The sequence below is a fragment of the Diceros bicornis genome, chromosome 14, assembly GCF_020826845.1.
Source record: "Diceros bicornis minor isolate mBicDic1 chromosome 14, mDicBic1.mat.cur, whole genome shotgun sequence".
NCBI lineage: Eukaryota > Metazoa > Chordata > Mammalia > Perissodactyla > Rhinocerotidae > Diceros > Diceros bicornis.
Window position 1 is genome coordinate 63,264,486 of NC_080753.1, and position 19,561 is coordinate 63,284,046.

Below are 19,561 nucleotides of genomic sequence, written 5' to 3' on the forward strand. Positions count from 1 at the left end.
CCATCAGACTAATGCTTGGAAATTTTCATTGTAATTGGCACTCAGTGATTTAAAACATATGTTAAACGGCTGTTCAATTAAAACTTCATAGTCATAATGCAAGTAAAAAAAAAAAGAAGATGGAAGAAGTAAGTTCAAACACAGGACTAAAACACTAGCTATGAAAAGATTCAACTTTTCTATAAAAAATAGAAACTCTCAAGATGAGTTATGAAATGAAACAAAAACCGAACAAATCCAGCTTCATGCCAAGAGAGCTATCTGAAAACAACATTACCCAAGAAGGTTGAAAATAGAGATGGAAAGATATTAGAAAAGAAAAGAAAGGCTGGGTGAATAATGGTATCAGTCAGAATAGATTCAATAGAACTAGCTGATCCCTGAAATACTGGACTGGCAATATGAAACCCTGAAGACACTCTCTCGTGCACATTGGTGAATATATCCAGGTAACTCTGTAGTCATTTCATCAGGTCACAGCTTCATCTTCTCTTTGCACGTGCTTGTGTCTCCTCGTGTGTTGCTCATGTGATGGGTACGTGGCACAGAGTGTTATTGCCCGAAGTACCAATCAGGAGTGCAGGGGATGGGCTCTTCATTCCAGATGGTTTTCAGTCTCTCAGCCCAGGATGCCACCATCCCCTTTCTTTCTTCTTCTGATGCAATCTCAGGAGCAAAACTGATCTGAGGGGCAAGGACTTTAAATCCACAGAAGTGCAGTGTACCATGCTACAGCCGCAAAGAAAGAAGAGAACTGATTAGAAGCCACACCCTTTATATATCATTCAGTTAAATAATTAAAGAGGGGGCTAGCCCCGGTGGTCCAGTGGTTAAGTTCGGTGCACTCCGAATTGGCGGCCCGGGTTCAGTTCCCGGGGGTGGACCTACACTGCTCTGGTAGCAACCACGCTGTGCTGGTGGCCCACATACTAAAAAATAGAGGAAGACTGGCACGGATGTTAGCTCAGGGCGAATCTTCCTCAGCAAAAAAACCCAGTAATAAAAATAATTAAAGGGGGAAATGGCATGAAACAAACCTTCAAAGAATATTGAACAACTTTAATGCTACAAGGTAACCGAAAACAACTGAGCTGCCCTAGCCTCAAGATGCGGCCTCTATCAGGGAGGTGAGAACTCTGGGCAGCTGGGAGTTCCAAACTCTATTCTGACCAGTGAGATTAATCTGTAATCTTTGCTACTGATGCAGACAATGAACATTACGGTTTTGATTGATTAGACAAATTATGGTACACTCATACAATGGATTATTCCAGAAGTGATTATTACAGCATAATGTGCCACCACAGAAGGTTGTTCAAGGTAAGTGTTAAATGAAAATAAGAAATTTGAAGCAGTATTTGTGGTATACCATTTATGTGGAAAAAAAAACATAAACCTAATAATAAAAAGTATATATGTAAGAACATATATGGGCTGCAAGGAAATACACCAAATTATTAAAAGTGATTATTTTTAAGGGGGGATTAAGAGGACTGACTTTCTATTTTTATATTTCACAGTCTCATTTTTTTTTTTCTATAATATGTACTTCTGCAAACTGAAAAAAATATAAAGATTTTGTTTAAATAAGAGGAATTGAAGCTTGGCTAACAGCACGTAAGAGACCAGGTGGCAGGTGGAGAAGAAAGTCCAGGCTCGTAAATTACCGTCTCCCTCAGCAGAGCATCACTGAACGGAGTCGCTATCCTGTCTCCTTTCAGAGAAGACCTCTTTCTCTAAAAACATCACTGTCCTCTGTCTGCATCCTTCCCCTGGAACCCACACCCTGGTCCAGGCCTGCCTTACGAGGGGTAGCTGGGGGGGCAAGAGGCCCACACACCACTGTCTACATTTTCAAAGAGAGTTCACGACTGTTAAAGGCGTGACCTCCTCCTCCGTCCACAAACGTCCCTTCATAACAACCTGGAAGAACAGTTCCCACCGAGGTTCCCCTCGGGGTCTCCTGGGAGTCCTGTATCAGGATGTGGCCGCCTGACCAGAGCCGGCTCCCTTTTCTCCCTGGCCCCAGCTCTGTCCTTCAGCAGGGTGTGCTTCACACGCGGACATCCCAGGCTGCTCAAATGCACTTTGCCCACTGCTTTCCCCTCCAGACAGCCATCCTTGGCCGCCCCTTGGGCCCAGGGTGCGCACACAGGCAGCACGGCGTCCACCTCGGAGAGTGGACTGCAGGTACCTGGAGGGGGGTGTGGGCTCTGGGGAGGGGGCACAGGCCCTGGCTCCATGGACCCCTCACCTGTGGTGGGCATGAGACTGTCCCGAATGCCAGGCCCAGGGCACCTCTGGCCAGGGTTCAAGGGCGACGCTGCCTCCACAAAGCTGAGTCAGTGTGGACGGCTGTACGCCTCCCTCATTACACACATAGGGCCACCTCGGGCGACTCTGTTTACCACAGAGCAGACACCAGCTAACCAGATTTGCCTTAGCTTCTGCCCAAACAATATCAAAGGCTATCATTATAACATGTGTTTTCCATACCGGCCAACCTTTTCAGTGCTGCTAAGTAAAAAATTAAAAAGGGCAAGATGTTCTAATTTCCTGTATCCAGGGGGAGGCAGAGTGGTCTGGGTTTCAGGCTTCTGTCCCATCTCATTTGTACCTGGAGGGGCCACAGGAAGTATCGAAAATCTCCGCTGACTCCGGTTTTTGTGTACATCTCGGCCGTGCTGCCCGTGGTGAGCGAAAGCAGGGCCAATTTATCCTGCAGGAGAGAAAGCAAATGCCTGTGTGGGCTCCTCCTCCAGAGGAGGAGATAAACACACGCTATCATAACTCCAGCACCAAGGTTTCTAATGAGCAGCAGGGCAAATGTGAGGTCAGGCCCTCCAGGGATGGACAATTGTAACGTTCCCGTCTCTGTGCAGCCCAGCTCCAGGTGACAACTACATCCAATGGAAGGAGCAGAGGGGACAATCAGAGGGACTGACCAAGCGAACAGAAAGCTCTGAGGTGCCCGACTTCAGGTTGAGTGCAGGCTTCAGGGACGCCCCGGGGGAAGAGGCTGAGGCTGAGGCTGAGGCGCTGACCTGGGGTGGGCTGTGAGGGCTGGATGGGGTGGCGGGCGGTGCCAGCACAAAGGACCACTCAGTAAACGGCATCTTTGTGAGTCAGTGTTTTTCTTATATGCGCTTATTCTTTGAGGCTTATGGAGTTTAAAAAATCATCTATTTTAGTAAGAAATTCCTAGCTACTTATACTGCACACCTACCAGGTTCCGTGCAGGTGTCCACCTGCGATGCAGGCATTGTGTTACCTTGTTTTCAAGGCAGGAACATGAAGCTCAGAGGTGAACTGCTGCGAGGCCAGGGCTCGCCTCTGTCGGCAGCAGACCCCTCTCGGGAGCCAGGGCTGACCAGTGTGCGCCCATGTCAGCCCTCCCCAAAACTAGCCCAGGCCCTCCCTGGCCACGTACTAGTTAGCCATGGACGTGGCTGTGTCCCTCACTAGACAAAGAGCCCCATGACTTCAGAAATGACACTTTTCTCACCCGTGTTTGGAACATGGGGCTTTGCACATAGTTGGTGCCCAATCAATATTTGTTTAAATAAAAAGCAAACTAAAAATATAACTTGATGAGATGCCCCTGCCCTCCCCAGTCCTAGTGGTTCTTACCCCAGAGCACGTACCTTCAGGAAGCCGGAGTCGTAGAACCCTGGGATGTCGAAGGCAAAGCCCTGGCACAGCACTCTGTCCATCCAGCCCTTCAGGATGGCCGGCACGCTGAACCAGTACAGCGGGAACTGTGGACGCAACGGCAGGGAGACACGCTGCAGGTGGCTCAGGCTCCTGTGTGTCTACCCGGTGATCCAGGACTCCCGCCCCCTCCCCTCCCCGGGGGCTGGGCAAGCGAGGGTAACCCGTGGGGCAGCACGAGCGGGGCAGGAACATTTCTTCCCTTTCCCTCCGAGGCACGCAGTGTGGACATGGTGATGTTGGGGTGGGTGGGTTGACAGTGGTGCTGGTTACTGTTATAGGCGGCTCTGCATCCTCCAGTGACAGTCCCCTTATGCTGGTCCCCGAGCAGGTGGGGAGGTGCTGGGAAGCTGTGGGGGACACTGGCTCTGTGGCAGCAGTCCCTGTGACCGATCCAGTCATGGGGGACAAGAGGAAGGGTGTGGAAGAGAAGGTGCCCCTTTCCATGCCTGAGGGTGAGTTACTGGCATCTGGGAGTCAGACTGAGTTCAGTTCTGAGAAGCTTCGGATTTTGACACAAGCTAAAGCCTTATCCTCAGACTCCACACACCAGCACTAAGATCTCCCTGAAGGCCACTCTGGTTCCCAGAGAAGCCCTAACACTATATCCAACAATATCATCGATGAAAGGAACACAGACAATAATCTGTTACCAAAGTGGAGAGGAGCCCATGGTTCATGTGCTTTTACTATAAATCTAACTCAGGACTTGGCCTTGAAATCCACGCTCCACAACCTACTGCTGTGTGACGTTAGCAAGTTACTTAACCTCTCTGTGCCTCCTTTTCCTGATCTGAATCAGGCTACTACTAGTTTCCAACTCACAGCCTTGTGGTGAGGATTCAGTGACATATTGCAGTGCCTAGAACAGAGTCAGTGCTCAGAGACTGGTGAGCTATAACAGTAGTAGTAGTAGTAGTGATCAATGAAACTTATTAGTGTTGAATAAAAAAAATAAACTTACAACGTAGACTCTCTGGGCGAAGTATCAGGAAAAGAGGGAAGGCCGGAAAAGAAAAGATGTGAAACAGGGTAGAAAAAAGAAAGACCATTATAGAAAGAATAGGCCTTGGCTTGCTTCAGCCATCCAGTTACATAAGCGGAGGGGAGGACCCAACAGCAGGGAGACACAGGCTGCAGCCATCTCAGGCTCATGTGAGTGTAGCCGGTGATCCAGGACTCCCACTGCCCTGGAGGAGGTGGGAGGAAGGAGGGGCAGCTGACCCCAGGGAGACAGGAAGAGAAGAGCGAGGGAGCTGAGCGTGGTTCTGCTCAGACTGTGTGCCTGATTGCTGGGGCCAGTCTTGCTGTAGACCCATCGTCCTGGCATGGCCATAGTAAGTGGAAGATAAACCATATGGCCATCCAGGTCTCAGGACTGTTACCCACCCATGTGTAATGAGGATGAAAAAACATCCTGCACTTTGACCAGATTATCAGCTCAAGGTCACTTGGTAAAGGCAGGGAGGGAGCCAGGAGGGGTGTGTAGAGGCAGCCTGGGTTGGGCAGAAGAGAAGGGGTGAAGCATTCCCTCCTCCCATATGTGCAGGTTTATTTTATGAAGGGTTTGTGAACTTCACCTTTCAGGATGAGTTGTTTCATCTGGAAACTGGTCACATTCCTGCCCCTCACCCCACATGTGGGCTCAGTGCCCCCGTGAGCATGGCGGTCTTGTTCTCCAGCCCACTCCCTGCCCTCAAGCAGGCTGGAAAAGAGAGAGAGTCTGGACCAATCAGATCCTTTCCTTGGAGATTCTGGATCTAGAGACTCCAGTCCCTTGTGTGTAGTGAGGGAGAACAGAGCCAACGTGCAGAGGGAGAGCAGCAGATGAGACACAGAGCAACAGAGAACAGAGGTGTCCAAGCCTCTAGGTCCACTATCACTGAAGCCCAGCTGGTCTGTCCTTGGGTTCCAGGGAACCCAAGTGACCAGGGCCCTTCAAATGAATTCCCTCTTTTTTCTAGTTTGACTTGGATTTCCGTCAACCCAATGACTCCCAAAAAGCACGTGTTTATTTTGCTGCCAGGCTCCGGTCACCTCCATGACGGCACGCCTGTCTAGCAGTGGTGGGAAGTGGCCGTGGTCAGTTACAGCCCATAGAAGCAGTGTCCTGGGCGGGCTCCTCCTGCAGTGAACCACCAGTCTGGGACAACTTGTGAACGAATAACGGAAGGTGGGCGAGTGAGGCAACCAGCGAGAGGAAGGAACAAAAGAAGACTCTCCTCTTAATGATTAGGGTATTCAAGGCAGGAGTTGCATTTTACCCGAATTACCTTGATAAATACTCTTGTAGATGAACCTGGTTTTCACGCAGCCTCTGCATGTCTGGGGTGGGAATGGGAGGGGAAGGAGGCAATACCATCCGCATGATTCAGACATTTCGTGGATCGCTGGGCTAAAGGAAAGTCCGTACTCTTTACTGGGGGTCAGGACTCTGAATGAGTGATACGGACTACGTGGATCTTCTTACCCAACTGGATGTAAATAAGTGTGCTGGAGTGCTAAAACCATTAATGCCACGTCTACGAGCATGAAACTCAGCATTTGGAAAGAGTTTGACATAGAATGAATCTAATTCATTATACTGATTAGAGGAAAAACAAACCTGAAGTATCACTAGATCAGCTTCCTGCACCTTTTTCTGCTCGTCAATTATGTCGCTGGTCAGAGACCTCTTCTTGCAGGCTTCATATGCCTCCACCCCATAACTGAAGAACTCAGGATTAGAGAGAGCACCTGGAGAGGAAGAGGCCAATGCTCTCGCTCTCAGCTGAGCGTCCAGGGCCCATCCCGGCCGATCCCACTAGCATCACTGTTACCTGGACTCCCCCAAGCAAGTCACCAGACAGTCACTGAGACCCGAGCAGGCCCCGGGCCCTGGGGTCAGGCTATGGAAATAAAGAGAGAGAAAGCTACCGTCCTTATCTTCAAGGAGTCCTTATCTTCAAGGAACTTACCTTCTTTATCTTCAAGGAGTCCTTATCTTCAAGGAACTCGAAGTCCAGTGGAAGTAGATAAATAACCAAATGATTAACATGCAAAACAAGATTAGTCAGCTAGCTCAGTCTAACATTGTGGCCAGATAAGCCTCCCATGCCAGAGTCGAGATGCATGTGGTCTAACTCTGGAGTATAACAGGTACAGTGGTGGCCCAAAGGGGCAGTGACCAGCTCTGTTTGGGTGGGTTACAAATGCATCCCTGGGGATTGCCTTTCTGAACCGGGCTTTGAAGACAGAGCAGGAGGTCACCAGGCAGCCTGGAGCACTGGAGGGAACGGGAAGGACGTTCTGGGCAAAAGAGGCAGAGAGGGCAGGGTGTCCACTGACCGGGCCAGCCCAGAAAAGGGCCACCAGGAGCACATCTGAGGAGCTGGGGCGAGAGGCAGGAGGGCTGCAGGCGATGTGAGTGGAGCGATGGGCCAGGTCTCGTAAGCCTTGCTGAGGAGCTTAAACTTTTCCTGTACATGTGGAGCCATATGGTTTAAGCAGGAAAAATACATAAATGCTCCGACTTGAGTCTGGAACAGCTGACTGTAGCAGCAGCGATTCAAGAGCAGGCCTGGTGGGGAAGGGTGAGGTTGGGCAGGAGCAGTGGGTGGGAGAGGTGTTTGGGGCTAGAACTTCCAGCACCACCTCTGGCAACTAAGATGAAAGGTAAGTTATTTTGATCTGCGCCTTTAATCAGGGTCCTGTCCATGAGAAGCATTCATCAGAAGGCATTAATCAGTACTAGTAACAGGTTACCATGACTCAGGACTTCCCACCCACCAGGTGCTGTGCTCCACACATGACCTTTCCTACCTTCATAACAGCCATGAGTCGGGGTAATTCCCCCGAGGAAACCAAGACTGAAGAGAGGCTGAGGGACTAGTTCAATGCCACGGGGTCCTAAGTGGCAGCAGAGTGGGACGACGATGGAGAATACACTGGTAACTGCTTTATGAAGCATAGACTATCTCTGGAAGGATATGGCGCAAACGGGCACACTGTGACCTCGGGGACAGAGAAACTGGCTGGCTGGGGCACAGGGATGCCAAAGACTTGTACTGTAGACTCTTTTACCTTGAGAATCGTATATCACATGCAATGACTAGCTTTTTTCAAAACATTTTTTAAACTAAAGAAACACAAGATGAAAGTTTTAAAAAAACAGAGCGCTTATGCCATGACTCACCAGTGATATCCTTCCTCGTGGCCCTCGGCTCAAAGTCCATGGCATAGAGATCAGAAACGGTGACGGTGCAGCCCTGCTGGCTCAGTTCATCCACCGCCACTCTCTTCAAGGATGCATTGAAAGACCTGGGTTCTTGGTGTGCATAGACGATGAGCACTTTCTTCCCTAAATCCGGAGAAGAAACAATTCCTCTTGAAGAGCAATTCCTCTTAATCAAAATTCAATGAGGACTAAGACGAAAATGAAATGTGTAGGTGGATCACAGCAGTTGAAGCTAAGAAACCTTTTTTATGGGTGACAGTTTTAAAATAATGAGCATTTTTTAATCCATATTAAATATCATAGCTCATCATTACTTGCATTTACTAACACAAATATACAACACGTCAAATTACGATTCCTCAAAAACAACACCACTAAGTTCTTTAAAGCCCGACCTATTTTGGTTATCCTCTATGAGAAGTTTTAGCCCTGTTCCCTAATACCAAAATAAAAAACTACCATAATTAATCTCCTGTGCTAACCCTGCACATTGGCAGGCGTCAGCTACTGGCACACAGTTTTGCTTTCTTCTCCTCCAAGCCCTTCGAAATTTGACACTTAAACAAGGTAAGAAAAATTGGACTCAGTTCCAGGGGGAAGCAGGGCCCACATGGAGCCCCGCTTTTCGGTGGTGAATCTGACAAGATGCTCTAAGAAGAGTCAGGTCTTACAGGTCCTGGCTGTGCATTAATACCAGCAGCCTCTGAAGCAGAATTTTCCTCGTTTATAAGATTCTGTGAGATAATGTATTGATTTCTTCTGGGAGGCAGCTTTGGTGATTTGCTTCACTTTGCCCTGGTAACATCGAAGACTAAAATGTTTTAAGTCCTGATTTAAATTTTTCAGTTTAGGCCTTTAAGCAGAAAATACAAATGTTAATTTGAAGCAAACAGCTTTGGGACACTCAACTGAGTGTAAAGGTTGAATTTCATGAGTTAGATTAATGACCAACATTCTTAACTTCTCAGACTCATTTGTTATACAAGCACTCTCCTTGGGGGCTTATTAGAATGGATACAAATAAAATATCTACACCAGTGGTTCTCAGCTGGGGGTAGTGTTGCCTCCCAGAGGACATTTCACAATGTCTGGAGACATCGTTGGTTGTCCCCGCTAGGCAAGAAGGGTGCTATTGGCATCTGATAGAGACCAGGGGTGCTGCTAAACATCCTGCAATGCACAGGACAGCTCCCACAACAAAGATTATCTGACCCAAAATGTCAGCAGTGTTGTGGTTAAGAAACCCTAATCTACACTATAATGTGTAAAATAAGGTGGATCTTTATGTTCTGAAATGAAAAGATTTTCATGTCACATTGTCGAGAGAAAAAAGAAGTTGCAGGATGGTGTGCATGTGTGTGTTTGTGTGTGTGTGTATGTGTGTGTCATGAGCAGAGACAAAAGTAAAGATGGAGTCATACTGAATTTTTAACTCTGGTTACTCCAGGGGCTCACTTACTCAATAACTATTTACTGAGCACCTACTATGCCTTGGGGATCATTCTAGAGACTAGAGGCAAAGACAGGATAAGCATGTCCCTTACTTTCAAGGAACTTACATTCTGGCGGGGTTGAAAAGGACTGTGGGAATTAATAAAAGAAACCTTAACTAAACTGAACTCGAGAAGGCCTGCAGGGGGAGCTCTCATGCCCTATCACACATCGTCAATTACACCAACCAGGAAGAGACAGAGGCTTGCATCTTGGACAGGAAATACAACTACTTCCCTACTGAAGGAAGATTTCTGTCCCCACCCGCAACAGCCCAGCCAATGAGAAATTACCAGCCCAGCCAATGAGAAATTACCAGCCCAGCCAATGAGAAGCTGTTGACACTCTGAGCTGTTACTTTCCTCCAATGGACTTTCCTTTAGAACAGCCCCTCCCTATTCCCCCTTTTTCTCTATAAAAGCAGCTCCTCTTCTTTGTTGGATTTACATATGGTTTGCCAAAAGCAGGCCCATCCTGAATTGCAATTCTTTTGGCTATTTCTGAATAAACTCGTTTTGAGGCTTTTCAAATTAACAGGACAATAACATATATAAGAAAATACAAAACAAGAAAATCCCAGATACTGATTCTGTAACCATGACACTTTAGGGTTGTTTGGATTTTTTATAACAATGTATTCAATCTCTAATTAAAATTTTAAGAAGTTTACTCCATAGCTAATAATCACCTGCCATGTTCTAGGAAGATGGATTTTTTTCTCTCTGAAAACTGCCAAAAGGAGGCTCTGCTGTTAATCCTGGGCACAGAAGGATTCGATGTAGCGGGGCCCCAGGCTTTCAGGTGTGGTTGCTCTCCTCAGTGACCCCAACAATCTGTAAGAGAAAAAGAACACTCAGGGAAGTGGGGAGATGCAATGGTGAAGTCGAGGTACTGACTCCAGGCCTCACTGCTGCTTTGTGAAGAACATGAAAACATGTCAGAAGAAAGACTTCTCAAGAGAGGCAAGGCACCCTCCGGAGATGTAGGCCTCAGAGGACAAATCATGCAGGGTATCCAAACCAATACTTTTTTTTTTTTCAGAGGACTCAGAACCTTCTGTGAAGGTGGCCACAGTGAAGAGGTCCTGCAAAATGAGACATCAGATAGAAAGAGGACTCAGGCCTCTCCATACTTCCTCCCTCTCCCAAGTATTCCCCTCCGATGATCACTGTAGCTGAATAGATAACGGGCAGGGGTACTGGTGGGAAATTCATAGCTACCATGTTTACCAGAGTCTACAGAGTCCCAGCATGGCTCAGAAGAGCAAGAGAGACCAGTATATATGTATGACGGCTGGCACATAATAAAGCTCTGGAAGAACGTTAGTTCTCCCTAGAGGGCCTCAAAGGCACAAGGGAGGCCGCAATCCTCACCCCTGGCTAGCCCAGCCCACAATAACTGGCTTCATAAGGGAGACATGGTGCCTCCAACAAAGCTGCTCCCACTGCCAGAACCAACCACTCAGAGCCTGGGACCCGGGGCCAGTATGGGGATGCTGCAGGATGCCTGTTGTGTCCAGATGACAGTTTTAATATATCAGCACATCTTTACATGATAACACAAAGAACAGAGAGACAGACATCCGGCTTATCCATGGCCATGACTGGAGTTTGGGACAGAGCCTGAATTAGCTCCTTCCTGAGCCTGTCATACCTCCAGCTGTCCAGGAGCATCAGGTAAGGGGCTGAGATATGCAGAATACTGCCAAGAAGTGAGGGCAGGGGAATGGGCTGTACCCCAGGCTGGGTGCCCTGAGGGCAAAAAGGAAAAGAGTTTAAATAATTGTGACTGGAGCTGAGCTGGGGGCAGGCAGGCACTTAAAGTGGAGAGGGAGCAAACAGCTCTCATCAGACAGAAGGTGGAAACTCCAAACACCTTTATACCCTAAAGGTGAGTTTAAGTCCTTTCCCATTGGCTTAAATTGACTATTGATTGAACAGTTAGGAGCCCGCCTCTGGCTACCCAACATCCTCTCTCTTGTTCTTTAAGAAGAGTCTCTGAATTTATTCCAGTGTCAGTGTGCCCAGCTAAACACTACATTTCCCAGCCTCTTGCACTCAGGGGTGGCCAATGGGGTATAAGCAGAGGCCACTGGGTGGGGCTCCTAGGAAGTATCCTTAAAGGGGCTGACTTAGCTGGGGGTGTGGGGGCATACCACTTTGGCCCTTCCCACTGGCCTTATGAGATGGACTGTGGAGTGATAGCTAGGGCTCAGTCAGCCATCTTGCTATCCTGAGAGTAGAGGCTATGGACTGAGGATGGTAGAGCATAAATATGTAAGGAACCTGGATTCCTGATGCTTTCTTGGAGCTGTGAGATGGTTCTGGATTGCCAATCTCCAGACTTCTTTACATGAGAGATCAAATTCTGAATTGTTTAAACCATTGGAGTTGACTCTCCATTACTAGCAATGACTGGGTCGCAATTCCTCACCAATCTACTCATTCATTCAGCTGGGCCACCAGCCTGTAGGAGGGCTCACCCTCTCGCCAGGCACTGCACTAGGTGCTGAGGCCGCAGTAGTGAACAAGACAGGTGAGAATAGAACTTTATGCTCCTGGGGTGGGGAGATGCAGACAAAGAAAGCAACCATAAAGATCTACATAGTGATAAGTACTAGTAATAATGCTAAGTAATAGTGACAGTGATAAGAAAATAAAGTACTTTAGTGGATAAAACAGCAGGAGTGCGTTTGTTTTTTTAGGTAGGCAAGTCCAGGAAAGTATCTCTGAGCAGGGCTGTGAATGATGATACAGACCCAGCCATGCAAAGATCTGGGGGAACAGAGGTCCAGGCAGAGAGAAAAGCAAGTGTCAGAGGTGAGGTGGAAACTGGCCTGGAGTTCAAGAAACATCAAGAAAGCCTGTCTGACTGGCCTGTGGTTAAAAAGAAGAGTTGGGGGGTGGGAGATGCAGTCAGAGAGGTGAGTGGGGTCTGTAGGACAGGCTGAGGATTTTAATCTAAGCCGAACAGAAAGCTGTCGGAGCATCTTAAGGGGGAGAGTGATAGGACCTGATGTAGCCGGAAAAACCCGGGACCCTGTCACTGTAGCCGAATCAATGAACACAATGACCAGGGATCGAGGAAAAGAAAAATGGTTTAATTTTGCCAGCAAAATGAGGCTGCTGTGGGCTCATGCCCCAAAATCCAGTCCTCCTGAGGCATTAGGAGTTGGGGTTTTTAAAGGAAAGTCTGTGGGAAAGAATGTACTGTCTAACCATTTGTTGGGGAAGTATATTGTGGGGTTCCAGACCTCCGGCGCCAGGCCAGCTGTTATCCCTGTCTACAGGAGATTTAGGGCTCCATCAATCAATCTTCTCGAATCCCCCGAAATTTGGCCTCAGGGAGTGGACGGCAACTGCCGCCGATTAACGATTACAGTTCACAAGGTTTTAGGTGGGGGAGGGGAGCTGCGGCTTTGCAGTTCGGAGTCCTCCCATCAGCCTGCATTCAGCTAAGTTAGGGAAGGTGCAGGGGTCCTCTGTTTGTCTATCCCTGTGACGAATGGTGGATTCAGTGCCAGGAACCGGGAGTTGGGAGCTTCAGCTTCTTGATAATTTCGAGATCTCAGTCTCCCTGTAACAAACCTCAAGAACTGGTAATTAGCCCGAGTTTCAGTTTGTAGCCCCCTGGGCTTTTAACAATTTATTACCTCCACTTGCCTTGTGGAATTCAGGGACACAAAGGGTAAAACAACCAATATCTGCAAGTGAATGTAACTTAGAAAAGCAGAGACGGGGGAATGAGTGCTTGTTGGTTTTAACCCCATAAATGCTGGGTTCAGTGCAGGGGAACAGACATCAGGGCTGGCATCACTGATTACCTTTAAAAAGGTTACTGCGTCCTGCAGGTTCACCTGCAGGTTCACGGGACACCTTATCCCCTCCCGCTGGGTGAGAACTCAAAGACATTTTGGTTTGGATCAAATGCTTTAGTTCTAATGCCTACAGTAAGGCACGCATCCTTCTGTATCCCCAGGCCTCTCCATTCCCTATTGTTTTGCTTGGCCCAGTTTACACAGCATCACAGGCCTGGCCACCTGAGGCATTTGAGCCTGTGACTCCCCACCTAGTCCAATTCTCTTATTGTACAGAATAAGAAACTGAGGCCCAAAAAGTAACAGACTTGTCCAAAATAAGAGAAAAGACTCAGATCAGGCTCTAGACTCGCTGTTGGTTCTTCACTTCTGTGTCCTTCGCCTTCCTCAGAGCTCCACTCCACAGCAGTAACAGTTTTCTCCTTTGTTAAGTACTATGCACTTACCCACGTTTAGAGGAAAAAGGAAGCATGCGGTTATTAAACTACATATACCACATCCAATGGGCTCTGATATTTTTGATGCACATTATTTCATCTTAATCTGCATCCAGAAGCTATTTTATGATGTTTTCACTTTATTTCCTATGCCTTTTTTCCATAGGGTCAGGCCCCATGCCTGTCATTCCTACGTGGTTCACACCTCGTTTATGACTTGTTTTACCATTTTCATGAGACTCCATGCCCCTATATACTCTATCGGCTCTGGCTAGGAGTGAAGGAATTTACCTCAGGAGGTGATCAATGACTTTACTCTCCTGCCTACACGTTCCTTGAGGCATACCAAACTTTGGAATGCAACGACACATCTCACTCATCCGCCCCCATGCCCTAGTCTTTGAGGCTAACCACATCACCTAATACTTTCTCTTTTGACATTTCTACAGAATAGTAAAATAGCTAAAATCGTATATAATGGCCCCACACAGACACTTCCATGCAGCTCTTTACTGCTCATGGGTCCTGTCCCCATGCTGAACACGAAATAAAGGTGCACAAACAAACCAGCAGCTTGTGTCTGAAAACTCTTTTTCGACGGGTGACTCAGCAGCCCCACATCAATGCTAACAGCTAGATAAGATTTCACAAGGTAGCAACACCACTGTCTGCATGCCCATTTGTGACATTTCTCTATTCCTGAGCACTTAGATTATTTCCATTCTTTTTCCAGAACAAAAATAGCACTGCTAGAAGCGTGTGTTATTTAATACACGTTCCCTTTCACGTATTTCTTTGGCTGATATTTTCAGAGAGATTAAAACTTAAAGAAGCCGATTTTTTTAGGTTCTGTTACAGACTGCAACAATATCCTTGACAAAAGCAGAGGGTGCGGTCAGGGCAGCCCTGGGCGCCGCCTCGGCCTAAATCCTGGCACCCCCTTTACAAACTGGTCTTGTGCTCCTTGTCTCCTCGTTGGTAATACGCGGGCAGTCACGGCACCGACTTCACAGGGTGGAGGGCAGATGAAGTGAGAGGGTAAGCACCTATACGGGCCCAGCATGGCGCTGGCTCCGGAAGAGGTAAGTACAGTCCCAGTTGCGAAACGTTCAACGCCTGCCGAGACAAGAACCACGGGGAACACATGTTCCCAGTCTGGCTGGGAAGTGAAAATCGGCGACCTCTCCGGCCCTGCAGTCTCTGCCGAGAGCAGGCCCGGGGAACTGTCCCTCCCAAGTTCTGGGTCCCCGGCGGTTGGAGGCACTCACCCTCCAGAAAGCGGACGGCCAGGGAAGACTGGACGCCCTGCAAGTCCAAGACTCGGACCTGCGCCGCCGGAGGGAAGCTGTGGGCGATCCCGCCACATGTCGGCCGCGCGGAGCCGCGCACTCGCGCTCAGCGGTTGGGAGCGCTGCGGTGGCCGCACTACGGCCCGGCCGGCGTGAACTGGGGCTGCTGGGACTCGTCCGCCCCGCCCCGCCCCCGGCCTCTTGCCTCCACTCAGTGGCGCCTCTCAGCCCCGCCCCGTGAGCTCCGCCCCGCCCACTCCCCCTTTCCAAGGTGGCCCTCCGCCCCTCCCGCTGAGCCTCGCCCCGCCCACTCCCCCTTTCCAAGGTGGCCCTCCGCCCCTCCCGCTGAGCCTCGCCCCGCCCACTCCCCCTTTCCAACGTGGCCCTCCGCCCCTCCCGCTGAGCCTCGCCCCGCCCACTCCCCCTTTCCAACGTGGCCCTCCGCCCCTCCCGCTGAGCCTCGCCCCGCCCACTCCCCCTTTCCGAGGCTGCGCTCCGCTCCGCCCCGCCCCGTGAGCTCCGCCCCGCCCACTTCCCCTTTCCAAGGTGGCCCTCCGCCCCTCCCGCTGAGCGTCGCCCCGCCCACTACCCCTTTCCGATGCGGCGCTCCACCCCGACTCCTAAGTTCGGCCCCACCCGGAGAGTCTCTCTTTCTGAGGCGACGCTCCTCCCTGTCCGCTGAACTTCGCCCCACCCGGAGACTCCCGCTTTCCGAAGCGACGGTCCGTCCGGACCCTGGAGCTCCCACCCCGAGACTCACCCTTTCCGAGGCGACGCTCCTCTCTGTCCCCTGAGCTCCGCCCCACCCCGAGACTCCCCCTTCCCGAGGCGGCGCTCCTCTCTGTCCCCTGAGCTCCGCCCCGCCCCGAGACTCCCCCTTCCCGAGGCGGCGCGCCTCCCTGGCCTCTTTGAGGCGACGCTCCGCCCCGCCCCGACCCTTGAGCCCTGACCCCTGAGGCTCCCCTGTGCCACGTCCAGCTCCCTTATGTTGGAACAGGACGTGGATTGTCTCCGTGCAGGTGGCGACTGGGGAGCACCCAGTGCTGGGAAGAGGGGGCGCCCTCCTCCCTAGGCAGGTATCCAGGTTTAAAAATGAAGGTCCATGGCTTAACACTTAGCCATAAAAAGTAATGAACTGTTGATACACCCAACAGCATGTGGGAAGCTCCAGAGAATTATGCTGAGTGAAAAAAACCGAACTCAAAAGTTTCCATACTGTATGATTCCATTTATGTAACATTCTTGAAATGACAAATTATAGAAAGGGAGAAAAGATGAGTAATTAACTGCCAGGAGTTAGGGAGGGGTGGCTGTGGCTATAGGAGGGCAATAGGAGGGACCCTCGTGGTGATGACCCTCGTGGTGATGAAAATGTTCTGTATCTGGCTGTATCCATGTCAGTATCCTGGCTGTGATATTGTGCTGTAGTGTGGCCAGATGGTTTCATTCGGAGAAGCTGGATAAAGGGCGCGTGGGATGTCTCTGTGTTATTTCTTACAACTACACGTGAATCTACCATTTTTTTTAATTAAAAAAAAAAAAAGAAGGTTCAAGGCCAAAGATATTCCCTAGAAGGCGGAAAGGTACTGAGCCAGAGCCTGTGGCTGTGTGTGAGGGGGAGGGGTGCTGTCGAGCAGTTTGGGCTAATTCTCTCTTTTTCTCTTTTTTGCAGCACTTTTTGGTTTGTGCCACCTCATTTGGTAGCCCACCTACCGTTGTGACTTCCCCAAGGACCCTCCCAAACGCTATACTTTGGTTTCTGGTGTCCTAGGATAGCCCTATTCAAATAATAGAGCTGAAGGAAGGTTTTCGCTATGTTTGTAATGTTCCTAATGAAAACAATTGCAACTGTGGTTTGTACACCAGTGTTGGGGTTGGTCTGTCTGCTGTTAATGTTTTCCTTGTACTCGGGGGTGAAAATATGGCGTCTCTCTAAGATGCCCTCATGCCAGCAGGGAACAAGGCCACCTTGTCTTGTGAGCCCAGGAGATCTTGTAGGCAGTGTTCATTTTAGAATGACCTTTATCAGAGGAAAAAGTGTTTGGGGGCTTTCTAAATGTACTAGAATGTTCCCACCGAGATGAAATTTGGTTTCGTATTTTCCCCTTGTGAAAATTAATAAAGGGAAACCTCATTTAAAATGGAATCAGGAGGCCAGAGAGGGGAGCTCCAGTGCAGAACCACTCCAGGTCAATTAGAGCAAAGAGTCAACTACAGACCCCAACAGAAGTCCTCAATAGGAAAGAATCATTAATTACAGGAAGAAATGTACATTTCATCCCAACTAGAAATCACTACCCCAGCAACTCAGCCAGTGAGAAACCATCACCACCCTGAACTCTTGCTTTTCTCCATTGGACTTTCGTTCAAAACAACCGCTGTCAATTTCCTCCTTTTTCTCTATAAAATAATGTTCCTCTCTCTTGTTTGTGAGATCTGCCTACAGATCTGCCTCCATAGCATGCACATCCTGAATTGCAATTCTCTGGCTATTCCTGAATAAACTCTTTTTGCTGGTAAAATAACCAGCTGTTTTATTTTTAAGGTTGACACCTTTTTCTGGTGAGACTCAGGGGATGTCCTCAAATCATCTTTGTGTCACAGAAAGTAAATGAGCCATCCTAAGAAAGGTAGGTGCAGGCTCTCTGGAATAATTGAAGGTATACTTCCTTACAAGGAGGGCACGTAATCCTATTATCCAGTTGGAAGCATGTATTCTTTTGCGCTCTGAGGACTTCAAAGGAAAAACAGCCAGACCTCTGGGTGGTGTGAGTCTCGTGGGAGGGCCAGAGAACTATGAAATAGCAAGTTCTGGAACCAGTCTTGGAGCCATCGTAGTCCTTGGCATGGAAACTGAAAGAGTTGAGCTCTGAAAGAGAACAAGATGCCCCTCATCCCTGAAAAACAGCAGGTGCAATGAGGACTGGCAGCTGCACTTTGAGCATACATGACTGTGATGCATCAGTACCGCCTTGTGGCAGCGAGGAGAAAACGAAAATGTGGATGGAGCAAGTTACTCCCTCCTTGTGAATGGAAGCTGGCCTGCCCTCATTCCCTTGGCCTTTCGAGTGCTGTAAGCCCCAGTGGTGATGCTAGGACAGTTCAATAGGAGCCCAAATGCAAAAGGGAAATAACTTCTTGTTAATCTGGGGTTGGGGGCTGAGCATTTACTGCACACAAATGAGATGTGACCATATTTTTATCCTGAATTTGAGGAGGAGGTGGTGTTGTTAAAAGGAGATGGAGTTAGCATCAACAATAAACACCACCTTTGGGGGTGCCTGTATTTCATTTCTTGTGATGAAGAAATGCAATAGGATTAGGCATTCTAGACAAAAAGGCGCTTAAGCGGGTTTTACACTTCCCCTTCACCCCACCTCCCCACATTTGTACTTCAGATGAAAATGAATATTGAGGGAGAGAAGTCAAGATGGCGGTGTAAGCAGACTTGGAGCTCATCTCCTCCCACGGACACAGCAAAGTTACAACTACTCATGTAAAGATTACCCCTGAGACAGAACTGAAAACTGGATAAGAGGAACTCCTGCAACAAAGGACAATCCTAATTGAGGTGGAAGAGGCATAAACACCCTTCTGGAGAGGAAAAACGCCGCCTTCACAAGCCGCAGCGCCTCACAGCGGCCCGGGAGCAGCCCACAGGTACGCAGCCCTCCCTGGAGGAATGGGGCCCTGAGCTGGGGAGCACCCCCCGCTGTGGGCATTTTGTGGACCCAGCACAATCGAGATGAGTGGCATAATATTTGACTTTGCCTGCTACTAAAACTTTGGGGAGTACCCCCAGAAAAGCTGGTTCACAAAGAAATTAAAACCGACTCATAAAGGGCCCACATGCAAACTCACCCGTTTCAAAATGCAACCTAAAATCACCAGAAAGAAAGGTGCACAGTGCTTTGGTGAAAAGAGACTCACCTGATAGGCCTGGAGTGCATCTCAGTGAGAGGTGAGACCTCTCCAGGGACTAGGACATTGGCGGCAGCCATTGTTGTGGCCTGGTGTGGGCGTGCTGACACAGATGCCATTGGAGTTCTCCATGAGGCCTGCTAGCCCAGGTCTGCCCCACCCACTAGAGCACCAATTTAATCCAGCTCAGCCAGGGCAGGCAGCCCACCCTAGAGACTGGCCCCACCCAACAACAAGCTCTCAGGCAACTTATGGGCCTGCATAGATTGGTGACTGGATTCTCTGCAGCCTGGCAACTGAGCCCACTTCAGAGGGGCAGGGCATGCACAAGGAGTGGGTGGAGAGTCAGGGACAGTGGTGGAGTGTGTGGGGCTCCCACCGTGGAGAGACTGGGTCCACTTCAGGAGGTCGGGTCACGCACACGGGGCAGGACTGTGTTGACTGTGTGTGTGGACCTGTGGGTGGCAGGGCTTGTCAGCTGCAGAAGACTTGTGCTTCTCAAAGACCCACATAGGGGGTTTGTCCCACCTTCCAAAGCCTAAAACAATTGGGTGCTCTTGTGCCTGAGGCCAGCCCCACTCAGCTGCAATCCTCAGAGAGCTGACAAGAGACCTAAAGGCTAGAGGCTTATAGCAATTGTAGGGCCCTGAGCCTAACAACCTGCCACGCTAGGGGCCTG

At 49.3% G+C, this 19,561-nt stretch overlaps 1 protein-coding gene across 3 annotated transcripts; it reads right to left on the reverse strand.

Moving 5' to 3' along the window:
* Positions 1-12: 12 nt before the first annotated feature.
* On the reverse strand, positions 13-15,036 carry NQO2 (N-ribosyldihydronicotinamide:quinone dehydrogenase 2). 3 transcript variants are annotated; one of them, XM_058555375.1, is made up of 8 exons: positions 14,941-15,022; positions 14,719-14,788; positions 10,107-10,251; positions 7,886-8,050; positions 6,317-6,447; positions 3,645-3,758; positions 2,618-2,719; positions 13-729 (listed from the first exon to the last, which is right to left on the reverse strand). In XM_058555375.1, exons 3-8 carry the CDS (start codon positions 10,111-10,113, stop codon positions 553-555), a joined length of 696 nt encoding a protein of 231 aa, XP_058411358.1. In that variant the 5' UTR covers positions 10,114-10,251; positions 14,719-14,788; positions 14,941-15,022; the 3' UTR covers positions 13-552. The 3 variants fall into 3 exon arrangements, with proteins under 3 accessions (XP_058411358.1, XP_058411357.1, XP_058411359.1); XM_058555374.1 differs by lacking the exon at positions 14,719-14,788 and having other exon boundaries at positions 14,941-15,034; XM_058555376.1 differs by lacking the exons at positions 3,645-3,758; positions 14,719-14,788 and having other exon boundaries at positions 14,941-15,036.
* Between the last annotated feature and the right edge of the window lie 4,525 nt (positions 15,037-19,561).

What these genes read in the sequence shown, in the direction of transcription:
- NQO2 (XM_058555374.1), bottom strand. An exon ending in CACGAGGAAGGATATCACTG is followed by an intron (nt 6,448 to 7,885) that starts GTGAGTCATGGC and finishes CTTCCTCTCCAG; the next exon opens with GTGCTCTCTCTAATCCTGAG. An exon ending in ACGACTCCGGCTTCCTGAAG is followed by an intron (nt 2,720 to 3,644) that starts GTACGTGCTCTG and finishes TCTCTCCTGCAG; the next exon opens with GATAAATTGGCCCTGCTTTC.